The sequence below is a fragment of the Hyperoodon ampullatus genome (assembly GCF_949752795.1).
Source record: "Hyperoodon ampullatus genome assembly, chromosome: 3".
Classification (NCBI taxonomy): domain Eukaryota; kingdom Metazoa; phylum Chordata; class Mammalia; order Artiodactyla; family Ziphiidae; genus Hyperoodon; species Hyperoodon ampullatus.
Genome location: NC_136916.1, coordinates 70,486,431 through 70,500,047, shown reverse-complemented (window position 1 = coordinate 70,500,047; position 13,617 = coordinate 70,486,431). Strand labels below are relative to the sequence as shown.

Sequence of the window (13,617 nt, the reverse complement as noted above, 5' to 3'; positions counted from 1 at the left end):
TCTGTAGTATCTGCTCTGAATAGGTAGAGCCCAAATTGTCTTTAGACTTAAGATGCCGTTGACCAAAGTGCTTTGTAAACTGCAACACTTCATAAAAGTACAGGAGATTATTATATTTTCTCAAGTGAAGAAATCATTTAAGGAAAAAAAAATGCTGGAAAATAGTCCTTAAAAGCATTTCTGTAATTACTCTTCTGATGATTGTTGCATTGGCACCTAATTTGAACCTTTGAAGATTATTTTTGAACAATAAATTGGGTTTATATATTAAAGTGTTCTAACTAAAGATTTGTTTAATTTATTAGAGTTATTAAACCTACGCTCAGATCAAGTTAGCAGCTAGACTGGTGTGACAACCTGTTTTTAATCAGTGACTCAAAGCTGTGATCACCCTGATGTCACCGAATGGCCACAGCTTGTAAAAGGTAATTTTGAATGTTATTTTACAGCCTTTAAAAGGCTGTCATTGTAAAATACGTGCTGTAAAAAAATGAAGAAAATGTATAGTTGGCAGGAATACTGCCTGCTAAGAATAGTGGACCTAAGAGTTGACCTGTTTCTCCATTTAATCTCCATCCTAAAATATTTTGTGCCTTTTCCCCAGACCTAGCTGTATGAATAAACAGGAAAGTATTTCTAAAAAGTTTCTAGTTTTTAAATAAACATTTTATTATGAACATTAAAAAAACTATGAAAAAAGTCTTAATATGCATTTTAAAGTGTGCTTTTTATGTGGTGAGAGTTTTAATAAATCTAGTATACTTGTCTCTCCTAGAGAGTTACAGTGGAAGGGCTTGCAGGCTAGATAGAGAAGCTGGACCTCATGGAAATCTCTTTTCTGATTTGTTATTCTGAGGAAATTTAGGTTAACCTAAGTCAATACTTTCTGGGTTTTTTTCTCCTTTGGTTACATGTCCTCAATTTGGTAAAATTACAATATGTACCAGATCCTTACTTCCAAGAACCTGAGAGTAAAGAATAAAGGGACTCTTCAGGGGCTAAATTAAAGCTTGGAAACTATTGTTAGATCTTAGGTATTTTATAATTTTGAGAGTTTGGATCCTAATTTTAGGGTATTCTTTAGTAAATTATTTAGAAAATTAGTAAAATATTTAGAATAAATAATATTCTAATTATTTAGAATATTTAGAATAAAACAGACAGAATACAATAAGCAGAATGACTAGAAATTTATTCAGGCAGGTACTATTACTTATTGCTCACTGTAAGGTAAAAGGTGCTTCTATTCAGTGTATATTCACCTTTCTCTGATTAAAAAACAATTTTTGTTTTGAGTAAAAAACAATTATGCTAACTCTGTTTAAGAGACCTAGGATAGATTGTTTTAAGGTAATAATCTTCAGTCCTTATTCTTTTGTTCTTCTTGTTGACTGAATTGGTTTAAATTACTTGGTTTGACTTAAAAGTGGTTTTTGGTAGCTCACGTTAATATATGTTAATGTTAAATGATCTAGTTTATTTACAGTAATTTGATGACATTTTGGTGCTAATGTTTACATATCCTCTTGTTTAGAGAACAGACTTTGGAAAATAGAATGTAGTTACCATTTGATGTATTTAACCTCTATCCCATTTCAGAATCTCAAAACTTTGCAGCAGTTACAAATTGTGCTTCTGAGACTTAGATTTGTTTTTCCTCTTGCTTGTATCTTACCTTTTTGCAGTAGCAGTTTAATTTCCCTGTCATTGTGTCCTCATTTTTTCCCCTCTCTCTCTTTCCCTGTTAATTTTGAAAGTTTTGCCGCCTACATGTATGAAAGCTTCTAATCTGCCTCTCTTCCCTTAGTGCCAGCAGGTTTATTTTTTGTTTTGCAAGCCTGCTCTGCCTCCTTACAGTATGACATCTGATGCTGGAGGGTCGCACTTTCAAAAATGAGTCAGCTGGTACATGGGGTTATCATCACTTTTTAGCTCTTCTGTCTGAGAGATACAAGTTTGGAAGCAATCTTGGGGTACTTACCCACAAGGCTGGTGGAGACCAGGTGTGTCACAGAGGTGATTTGCTTGCTCCCTGGGGGAGAGGGTGGAGTGAAATTTTTGCATTTGTGTCACTGCCAAGTCACTGCCACCTCCAGCATGCCCCAGTTTTTAGTTCTAATATCATTTTGTGCAAAATTGAAAATGTAAATATACTGCAAAGAAGATCTAAAATAAATATTTGAGCTGCTGGATTTTTTTTTTTTTTTTTTTTTTTTTTTTTTGCATTCTTGTCCTTGGACCACTGCAGTGAGGGGTAATTTTGAAAGTCTGATAAAGAAGTGAGTTTTTTTAAATCTAAGAAATATGGAAAACAGATTCTTTTCTTTTCTGGTGGCTCTGATTTTAAGATTCTCTTGTTAAAAGTTGTTTAGAATTTGAAGTCTCAAGTCAGTGATAAATTTACAAATCAAGTCCTTGTAATGTCAGTTTGAAAATTTAACTTTTGACCTCTAAAAAATATTTTACCTGTTTTGTGAATTGAAAGTGTTAGAAATCAGTGTTATGTTGATTCACCTTAATACAATATATATTGACTGATGCTGGTTGTAAAAGTGAATAGAGTAACAGGAATTTATTTTTAACAGCATGATGGGGTAGGCAAAATTGGTTCATGCCCCAAAATGAAAGTAAAAGGCTTCTTAGTGTCTTAGAATTTTCAGTATTTCTACTTAAAATAGCAGCAGTATATTAAAAAAAAAAAAAAAAGAAAATAACTGGCAACTATTTATAACTGAAGTCAATTCACCGTTATCCACAGCATAATTTTAATACCCTAGGATGGTACAATTTTGACAGGTAGTACATCCTGCCAGTGTATTTTCAGGGAAAGCTACTTTCATTGTTGAAATAAGGTAATCATGGTCAGAATGGTAAAACAGACTTAAGTGTCTCAAAATTCAGAAGGATAATAGATTGAAATTTGAATTATCTACAGCAGAGGTTGGCAAACTTTTTCTTAAAGAGCTAGGTAATAAATATTTTAGGCTTTGTGAGCCACATGTCTCTGACAGAGTTTCTCAGCTCTGCTTTTGTAATGTAAAAGCAGCCGTAAATAAATGAGCGTGATTCTGTGCCAGTACAACTTTACAAAAATAGGCGGCCAACCCAGGCCTTAGTTTGTCATCCCAGGCAGTAGTTTGCTGATCCCTCATCTAAAGTTTGGGACTGTTAATACCAGTGAATACTTTTGATATTGTGGATAACCAATACTTGGCTGTAGAAGGTTTCATAGTTGTGGGTTTTTATTATAAATATTTGCCTTTGTGAGTAATTATGGTTTATTACACTGGTTTGTATGTTGGTATCTAAATATAGTGTTTACAGTTTCCTTTCCTTAAAAAAAAAAAAGAGAGAACTGAGTTTTTATTAGTCTAGCCCTTACAATAAATGTGTTGTATGGCAATCTGATTTGATCACTTTTTTCTCATGTTGAACTTTTAAAACTGTTAACCGTTAAATCTTGTTTTCAAATTTGTCTTTCAAAATAAAATGTTTGCCCCTTTTTGAAATATGGAATATTTTGCTTAACTTTACTGAATTGCATTTTGCAGATCATCAGGAGAACCTCAGTCTGACGACATTGAAGCTAGCCGAATGTAAGTATAACTTGGTTGAGGCTGTGGTATCTTTTAAGTTGAGCTAGATTGCTTTAAATGGTATCACAGTATTTGAAAATAATTTCCAGTTAAAGAGAGTATAATGCTTTAAAAAGTAAATTGGAAGATAGAAATACGCATGTCTAATATTTTCCCTACCAAATAAATACCTCTAAATCTTGTTAACATGCTACTAGATTTCTACTTCTGGATAGATAATTGCATGCCCCTGGATTCTTATATATTTTTGCTCACGTAGCAGTTTTGGGGAAATAGATGGGGAAAGAGTTCAGCTTAACAATCATTTATTAAGTGCCTGCTGTGTATAAGATATTGGGTGCTGTGTTGTGGATACAGAGATGCATAAGATTAGTTCCTAACCTACAGAAATTTAGTCTACTCAGTGTGAAAGACCCAGAAGCAAATCATTTCAATCATTGTGGTAGAAGGATACCCAGGATGGAACATGAACATAAAGAAGTACCAGGGTACTCAAGTACCCTGATGCAATAGGGACCTAATCCAGATGGCAGGGAAATAGGGGTGATCAGGGAAGGCTGAGTTAAGTCTTGAAGTGTGATTGGGAGTTAGGTAGCACATTCTAGGCAGAAGCAGGAGCAGAGTTATAAAGCAGCATAGTGAATGTAGGGAACAGTAGGCAGTTGAGGATTTTTAGATCATAGACTGACTGAAATGTAGGAAATTGAAGGAGATGAGACTTGAAAGAAAGGACTAGGTGCTTGCATGCTATGTAAAGGACCTTGGCCTGTCTCTCATAGGTATTTGGGAGTCAGTAAAGAATTTGCTAAGTAGGGGTAGTAACCTTGTTAGGTGTATATTTTTAATAACTTTGCCAACAAGGAGGCAGGATTGAGGAGAAATCATGTGGTGGTACGTTGACCAGGGCTTCAGTCAATGAGGGCCTAAATAAGGGCAGTGGTATATTAGGAATTCAAGATAAAGTTTGGATGAAAGAAAAATAGAAGGTGAAGTAGGTAAGACTTCAGTGATTAGTTGTGAGAATATAAGAAGTTTAAGATAATATGAGAAGTGGTAATTGTTGAAGCAAGGTTTTTAAGATAGTAAGGATTGGAATGAAGAATATAGGTGTAGGGATTTCTCTTGAATAAGAGCAAAGACCCTCATCTTACGAAACTAGAAGAAGGAGGTAAACATGGATATGTGATGTTAAATGTGTTGGTAGGTAAGAATGGGGAAGTCAAAGTCACTTGTGTCTGAACTGTCAATTTTCCTAGTAAATTAGGTCAGCTACACCACTACATGCTTCTTGAAAAAGTGGTTGTGGATTAAGCTTGGGACATGCAGACTTAAACAGCAGATTTCTCTACCGAAAATGGTGGAAATCCTTTAAAATGCTGATGTACATTGTGCATCTCCAAGAAGGGACTATAAAATGTATTTCTCAAATTTATGTGTCCATGTAACCTTTAAAAAAATTTTTTTGTGGTAAAATGCACATAACAAAATTTACCATCTTTACTATTTTTAAGTATACAATTTAGTGGTATTAAGTACATCCATATTGTTGTGCAGTCATTGCCACCATCATCTGCATAACTCTTTTCATCTTGCAAAACTGAAACTGTACCTGTTAAACAATCACTCCCCATTCACCCTTCTCCCTAGCCCCTGGCAACCACCATTCTACTTTCTGTCTTTATGATTTTAACGACTCTACCTCATTTACTGTGAGCGCCCACAATATTTGTCTTTTTGTGATTGGCTTATTTTACTAACGCAGCATGATGTCAAGGTTCATCCCTGTTGTAGCATATATTGGAATTTTCTTCCTTTTTAAGGCTGAATAATCTGTTGTATGTATGTAACATATTTTGTTTATCCATTCATCTGTTGATGGACACAGGTTGCTTATGTTTTAGCTATTGTGAATAATGCTGCAATGTACAAATACCTCTTTGAGACCCTGCTTTTATTTCTTTGGGTATATAACCAGAAGTGGGATTGCTGGATCATATGGTAGTCCTATTTTTAATTTTCTGAGGAACCTCTGTACTGTTTTCTACAGTGGCTGCACCAAATTAGCATTCTGACCTAGTAATGCACAAAGGTTATAATTTCTCCACATTCTCATCAGCATTTGTAATTATCTGTTTTTTTCATAGTAGCCATCCTAATGGGAGTAAGGTGATATTTCTTGGTAGTTTTGTGACCCTGTAACTTTTTTTTTGTAATAAATTTATCTATCTATCTATCTATTTATCTATTTATGGCTACGTTGGGTCTTCGTTGCTGCGTGTGGGCTTTCTCTAGTTGCGGCGAGCAGGGGCTTTTCTTCGTTGCGGTGAGTGGGCTTTGCATTGTGGTGGCTTCTATTGTTGCAGAGCACGGGCTCTAGGCACGTGGGCTTCAGTAGTTGTGGCATGCGGGCTCAGTAGTTGTGGCATGTGGGCTCTAGAGGGCAGGCTCAGTAGTTGTGGCACACTGGCTTAGTTGTTCACAGCATGTAGGATCTTCCTGGACCAGGGCTTGAACCCATGTCCCCTGCATTGGCAGGAGGATTCTTAACCATTGCGCAACCAGGAAAGTCCTGACTATGTAACTTTTTAAGAAACATTTTCAAGTAGTTCTCGTGGAACATGGAGTTTGGTTAGGGGATCTGAGAAGACTGAAAACTTGGAAAGTTATTGGGGGAAATGGGTGAAGAAGTGGACCAAATATTATTGAGAGTCTCGTGCTACTGAGTGGCCAGCTAAGGTTAGCTTACTGCATACTTGCAGTTTAAAGACTTTTCTTTAATAGCTAGAAGAAGATGCATGGTATTTCAGGGTTGGCTGTTAGAGCATATGGGAAGTGGCATGTGTGTAGAGTGTTAACATTGGAGTAGTTGAACTTATATGTCATTGGCGATGGCCACTGTTGGAAAGGTTGTGATGCCAGGTGAAGATGTTGGGTTGGTTACAAAAAGCCTGATGGGTCAAAGAGATAGTTCAGTATAAGTGAAACTCTTACAAAGATAGATGATAATGATCAGAGCCTAAGGTAGTGATTGGCTGAAATTGAGAGGAGGTGAGGGACCCTCAAGTTAAGAAAGTCAAATATTTTGGGGGCTAGAGTGTTGGGATAGATCATGCACACAGACATTGAAGTCACAATGCCAGCAATATAACTCGGGAAAAATAGAGCCTTTAGTATATGGTTATAATTTACCAAACCAGAGAGGGAAGGAAGAAGGATTTCAGGTAGATACATGAGTTTCAAAGTTGTGTTTGTGCTGTGCTTTGTTTTGTTTGGGGGGATGGGCATTATTTTTAATATAAGCAATTAGAATAATAATGGTGCACTTAGGGGTTTGAGTTGTCTGTGGAGCCCTCACCTAAAAGGATTGCAACATAAGAAAAGCCTTTGGGGGTAAATCAGGTTTTAGTGAAAGCTAAGAGATTGAGGAACTATTATATAAAGCAGTTGAAGATAGGTGACAGCCTATATCATAAATGTATTTCTAGAGATCTTGGTGGAGGAGGTTAGATGGATGAATCAAGAGTAAAGAATGGAAAAGGAAAGATGGAGGCTTGCGTTTTGTAGTAAAAACCAAGGATGGCAAGAATGTGAGGTTGATACAGTTTCTCAAATTCCTATACCTGTAGAAATTGTAACCAGGCATTAATTTAGTAAGATTTGTTCTACCTTAATCTTGTGGGTCTTGATTTACAAAATAGGTGATGAAGGAGTCTTGTTTTTACCTAAGAATTAGCTAGTGTGTTTTATTAATGGCAACATCTTAAATTTGTTAAAGCATGATTTTTTTTTTTAGCACTTTGAGATGCATTTGACATCCTTTAACTAGGGAACACCTTGAGTACATTTAAAATAGTAATATATATAAAATTAAAGAATATGCCTGTTTTTAGGAATTCCTAGAGTGCAGAAAAACATAGTAAAAGTTTTTAAGAGCTGCATGCTAATTTATAGTTTAGCCTAGAAATAGAACTAACACAATAACCCAGATCTTTTTATTCAGTTATATGTATTATGTACTTGGATTTTGTTTAAATTTATATATACCACGTAGTAGTCTTTTTGCACATATTAATTTAGACTCTTTAATTTTCTTAATGATTTCAAAGCAGTTTCTAGTAACTTCAGATTTCTTATCTTTGGTAGTTACTCCCCAACCCTATCTCTAACACTTAGGCTATGTTTTCAGGTATATAACTAATACAGTAAATGGAACCAAGGGTAAATGTATCAAGTGATTTATGGTTCAGTGTTTGGAAAGACTATTTTTTCTAAATGTTGGAATGACCAAGGACCTAGTTCTCAGGCCATCATTATCTATTCTCTCTAGGTAGGAACTTTAACACATATACTATGACAGCTTGCATATTTTCATCTTCAACTCCGACTTACCTTCTGAACTGTAGACACATATATCCAATAATTGGATGCCTGATTCTCACACTTAAGTCCAAAACAAAATGGAGCACTTGATTTTCATCCTCTCAAATCTGCTTCTCTTGTAATCTTTTTGCCATTTTAATCAGTGGCAACTCTTTTTTTCTTCCAGTTCATCCAAAGTTTTGTTTTGGAAGCATCCTTGTTTTCTCTTTGTCTCACTCAACTCATCAGCAAATCCTATTGACTCCACCTTTAAAATTAATTGATACTTCAACAACTTTTTTTTTAAACACCATTTCCACCTCAACCACTCTGATTAAAGCCATCATTTGCCAAAAGAATGAAGGTGTTTCCCAGCAGTCTTGCTGCTTCCGTACTTAACCCTTACCAAGGTATTTTCTATGCAGCAGCCAGAGTGATCTTTTTTAAGATCGAAGTTAAACCATGTTACTTATACTCAAAACCTTTCAAAGGCTTCCCATCTCTCTCAGAGTAAAATCAAAGGATCTACAAGGCCCTGTATGAACTTCCTTTCACTTCTGTGACCTTTCCATTTTCTCTTGACCATTTTTGTCTACACTGGCTTTATGCTCTTGCCCTTAATGTTTTGGTGTTCTTAAGACTTGTGCCTGTTTTCTGTGACCCTTCTCTGTGATATCCACATGGCCTCCTTTCTTACTTGCTTTAGAGCTCTTAAATGATACCTTATCAGAGAGGCCTTCCTTGACCAACTTTCTTCAAAGAATGGTCATGCTCTATCTTCCCTATGCCCCTTCCTGTGCTGTATTTATCTTCATGGGATTTAATGTCATCTGACTGGTTTCATATTGATTTCTTTGTTGTCTGGCTCATTTAATACTGTCAGTAGCATGGAAGCCTAATGAGAGTGCTGGGCATACAAGAGGTAGTCAGTAAATATTTATTATGTGAAAGAGTGAAATGACTACATTTATGTAAAATGTTTATTTCTACCTTTTCAATTCCCTTGTAGAAATGTAGGAAGAATATTCTGGGATCAGTTAAATATAAATAAACTGATATATGTACATAGCCTACAGAACTTGGGTAATAACATCTTCTTGAGCACTTACCATATGACAAGCCATTGTGCTCAGTACTGTACATGCATTATATCATAGGAGAAGTAAGCCTTTTATCAGAGTAGACTATGGTGATATAACTTGTGTCCTCTGAAAGAGATTGTAGAGAATTGGTATAGTTTCTTCCTTAAATTTTTGTTAAACCCTTCTGGTAGTGGTGCTTTCTGTTTTGGAAGGTTTTTTAAAATTGATTTAATATCTTTAATAGATATAGGCCTACTCAGGTTGTCTGTTTCTTCTTGTGAGTTTTGGCAGATTGTGTCTTTCAAGGAATTGGTCCATTGCATCTAGGTTATCAAAGTTGTGGGCATAGAATTGTTCATAGTATTCCTTTATTGTTTTTTTTAATGTCCATGTGATTTGTAGCAATGTGCCCTCTTTCATTTCTGATATTAATAATTTGTGTGCCTTCTCTTTTCCTTAATTAGCCTGGTTAGGGAATTACCAGTTTTATTATTGATCTTTTCAAAGAATCAGATGTTGATTTTTCTCTGTAGATTTCCTTTTTTCAATTTCATTGATTTCTGCTCTAATTTTTATTATTTCTTCTGCTTACTTTGGATTTAATTTGCTCTTTCTTCTAGTTTACTAAGGTGGGAACTTGGATGATTGATTTTTTTTTTTTTTAAAGATCTTCTTTCCTAATAAATGCATTCAATGTTATGAGTTCCCTCTAAAGCACTGCTTTCACTGCATCTCACAAATTTTGATAAGTTGTGTTTATTTCAAAATATTTTTTAGTTTCTCTTGTGATTTTTTTTCTTTGACTTGTGTTACTTAGAAATGTGTTGTTTAATCTCCACGTATTTTGAGATTTTCCAGTTATATTTCTGTTACTGATTTCTAGTTTAATTCCATTGTAGTCTAAATGTAGACATTGTATGCTTTCTGCTCTTTTAAATGTGTTAAGGTGTGTTTTTTGGCCCAGAATGTGGTCTGCCTTGGTGAATGTTCCATGTGAGTTTGAGAAGAATGTGTAATCTGTTGTTGGATGAAGTAGTACAGAGATGTCGATTATATCCAGTTGATTGATGGTGCTATTGAGTTCATCTGTGTCCTTAATGATTTTCTGCCTGCTAGATCTGCCCATTCCTGATAGAGAGGAATTGAAGTCTCCAACTATGGTAGTGGATTCATCTGTTTTTCCTTGCCGTTCTATCACTTTTTGCCTCATGTAATTTCATGCTCTGTTGTTAGGTGCATACACATGAAGGATTATAATATCTACTTGGAGAACTGACCCATTTCTCATTATGTAATGCTCTTTTTTTAACCCTGATAAGTACTTTGCTTTGAAATCTGCTCTGGTTGAAATTATTTATTTTATTTTTGTTTAGTTTTGGCTGCATTGGGTCTTTGTTGCTTGTTAAGGTGAGTGGGGGCTGCTCTTCGTTGCAGTGCACAGGATTCTCATTGTGGTGGCTTCTCTTGTTGCAGAGCACAGGCTCTAGGCACACAGGCTTCAGTAGTTGCAGCACGCGGGCTCAGTAGTTGTGGCTTGCGGGCTCTAGAGCACCGGCTCAGTAGTTGTGGCACACGGGCTTAGTGGCTCCGCAGCATGTGGGATCTTCCCAGACCAGGGATCGAGCCTGTGTCCCCTGCATCGGCAGGTGGATTCTTAACCACTGTGCCACCAGGGAAGCCCTCTGGCTGAAGTTAATATAGCTACTCCTGCTTTCTTTTGATTATTGTTAGCATGGTATATATTTTTTCTATCTTTTTTAATTTATATGTGTCTTTATATTTAAAGTATAGACAACATATAGTTGGGTCTTATTTTTTGATCCACTCTGACATCTCTTTTAATTGGTGCATTTAGACCGTTACTCTTTAAACTGATTATTGATACAGTTGGTTTAATATCTAACATGTTTGTTACTATTTCCTATTTGTTGCCCTTGTTTTTTGTTCCTATTTTTGTCTTCTATTCTTTTTCTGCCTTTTGTGGTTTCTACTTGAGCATATTATATGATTCCATTTTCTCTCCTGTTAGCATATCAGTTATCCTACATTTTTGGTTTTTTTAGTGGATGTCATAGAGTTTGCATTTACATCTAATCTTAGTCCACTTTTAAATAATGCTATATCACATCACAGGGAGTGTGAGTACCTTGTAATAACAAAACAACCCTAACTCCTCCCTCCTACTCTTTGTATCATTGCTGTCATACATTTCACTTGGATAATAGCATATAAACACATATATACATATATTAGCGTATATATACACATATATGAGCATATATGTACACACATGTATATGTACACACACATAAGTATTCGTAACCAAATACATGGTGGTATTATTTTGAACAAACTGTTACCTGACAGGTCAGTTAAGATTAAGGAAAATAAAAGGTTTTACTTTACTTTCCACTTAATTCTTTTTCAGTGCTCTTCTTTATGTAAATTTGAGGTTCTGATCTGTATCATTTTCCTTCTCTCTAGAGAACTTTTTTTAATAAGAAGGCTGGTCTACTGAAAACAAATTCCCTGAATTTTTATCTGAGTCTTTATTTCTTCCTCACTTTTGAAGAAGAATTTCACAGGGTACAGAATTCTAAGTTGGTGTTTTTTTCTTTCTTTTTTCCCCCTTAATACTCTAAATATTTCATTTCACTCTCCTTTCATAGTTTCTGAGGAGAAGTCAGATGTAATTCTTATTTTTGATCTTCTGTAGGTAAGGAGTTTTCTTCCTCTGGCTTCTTTCAGAATTTTTTCTTTACCCTTGATTATCTGTAGTCTGAAAATGATATGCCTAAGTGTAGGGTTTTTTAGGGGGCATTTATCCTGCTTGGTGTTTTCTGAGCTTCCTGGATCTGTTGTTTGGTGTCTGATATTAATTTGGGGACATTCTCAGTCATTGTTTCAGGTATTTCTGATGGTCTTTTCTCTTCTTTTTCTGGTATCCTCTGTATGTGTATGCTATGCTACACGTTTTATAGTTGTCCCACAGTCCTTAGATAGTCAGTTTTGTGTTTGTTAGTCTTTGCTCTCTTTGCTTTTCAGTTTTCGGTGATTGTATTGATATATCTTCAAGTTCAGAGAGTCTTTTCTCAGTCTACTGAGAAATGTTGTTTCCAGTCTACTATTAAGCCCATAAAAGACATTTTAAAATTCTGTTTCAATGTTTTTGATCTCTAGGTTTGTTTGTTTTAGTTCTTTCTTAGGATATCCATCTCTCTGTTTACATTGTTCATCTGTTCCTACATGCTGTCCACTTTATTCTTTAAAGCTAGTAAATTATATATTAACTAGCCCTTAGTTGGTTTAAAATTCTGGTGTGTTAATTCCAACATCCCTGCCATTTCTAGTTCTTATGCTTGCTCTGTGGTTGCAAATAGAGTTTTTTGCCTTTTAGTATGCTGTGTAATTTTTTCCTAATAGCTGGACATGATTTCCCAAGTAAAGGAATTGCTATAAATAGGGCTTTAGTAATGTGATAGTGAGCTATAAGGGGAAAGGAAGCATTTGATAATATCCCATCAGGGTAGGCTCTGGTAAACTAGTTTACCTGAGGACAGGCCTTGGTAAGAAGAATAGAGGGCTCTGGTGTGTCTCAAAATGGTTCCTTTCCTCCTACCCCCCCTGCTGGAAGCATGAGGGGATTTTCCCCAGTACTTGCTTTGAGAACCTGCTTGAGCTTCTTGGGGTAAGTCTCATAAGAACTGTGGGGGCTCCCCTGTGACTGGGCCCCCCTAGAATTTTTAACTCTAGACCTACCTGTGCTCAGTCTCCTGTCCTGTCACAGGTTCCTGCTTGTGGATCTCTGCTTCAGTAAAACTGTGACTCCCTGTATTTGTCTTTTCAGGATTAGGGACAACAGTTTGCAGTTTATGTTCTCCCTCCCTTAGGGATTCAAGAAGAGTTGTGGATTTTTTAGTCTCTTTAGATTTTTACTTGTTATTGGATTGGAGAAGTGACTTCCTAGCTCCTTACTTGTGGAACCAGAAATCAGAAGTTAAGATATAGCTTGGATGCTGTTTTCAGTATGGAGTGGGAGAAAATATTTCTATCCGACTTCCAACTCAAATATACTTACATGTGTATAAAAACATTTATGGATTAAGTAACATCTTGAAATACATTCTGAAGTAAAAGATACAAATCTCTTCAACCAAATAAAGATAGCTCTTCTGTTTTCAGGTTTCTCTCCTCTGGGTTCTGATAGCATGTTCTTCTTCTTCAGACTGAGCCTTTGCATATTCTTTTGTGTGCATCTGATATACCTAAGAAACTGGAGGTATCCTGACATCTGTTTCCCTTTATGGTTAAGTTTAGAAAAAGATAGAGTTAATTGACACTGTTATCTGGACAATATCAGGAGAGAAATTCAAGACTCCTCATTGAGGCTCTGAAATTCACTAGGTTATTTATTAATTTATTAATAAATAAATTATCAGATCATGTGTCTCAGGGAGCTTACCATGTAATTAATAGGCAGTTATTATAAGGTGTACTGAGAATAGGTACAGGTTACTGTGGGAGCAGCAGTCGTGATCCTGGAAATGATAGCTAAGCTGAATCTTTGAGGATGATTAGTT

At 35.7% G+C, this 13,617-nt stretch overlaps 1 protein-coding gene across 1 annotated transcript in view; it reads left to right on the top strand.

The window, feature by feature from the left end:
- Positions 1-405: 405 nt before the first annotated feature.
- Positions 406-13,617, top strand: part of UBE3A (ubiquitin protein ligase E3A) — a gene marked incomplete at its 5' end in the record, with an annotated part of 59,660 nt that continues 46,448 nt past the window's right edge. Inside the window, 2 exons of the mRNA XM_079700210.1 lie at positions 406-425; positions 3,552-3,596. Of these exons, the coding sequence (XP_079556336.1) occupies positions 406-425; positions 3,552-3,596 (65 nt within the window). The remainder of the gene's footprint in view (positions 426-3,551; positions 3,597-13,617) is intronic.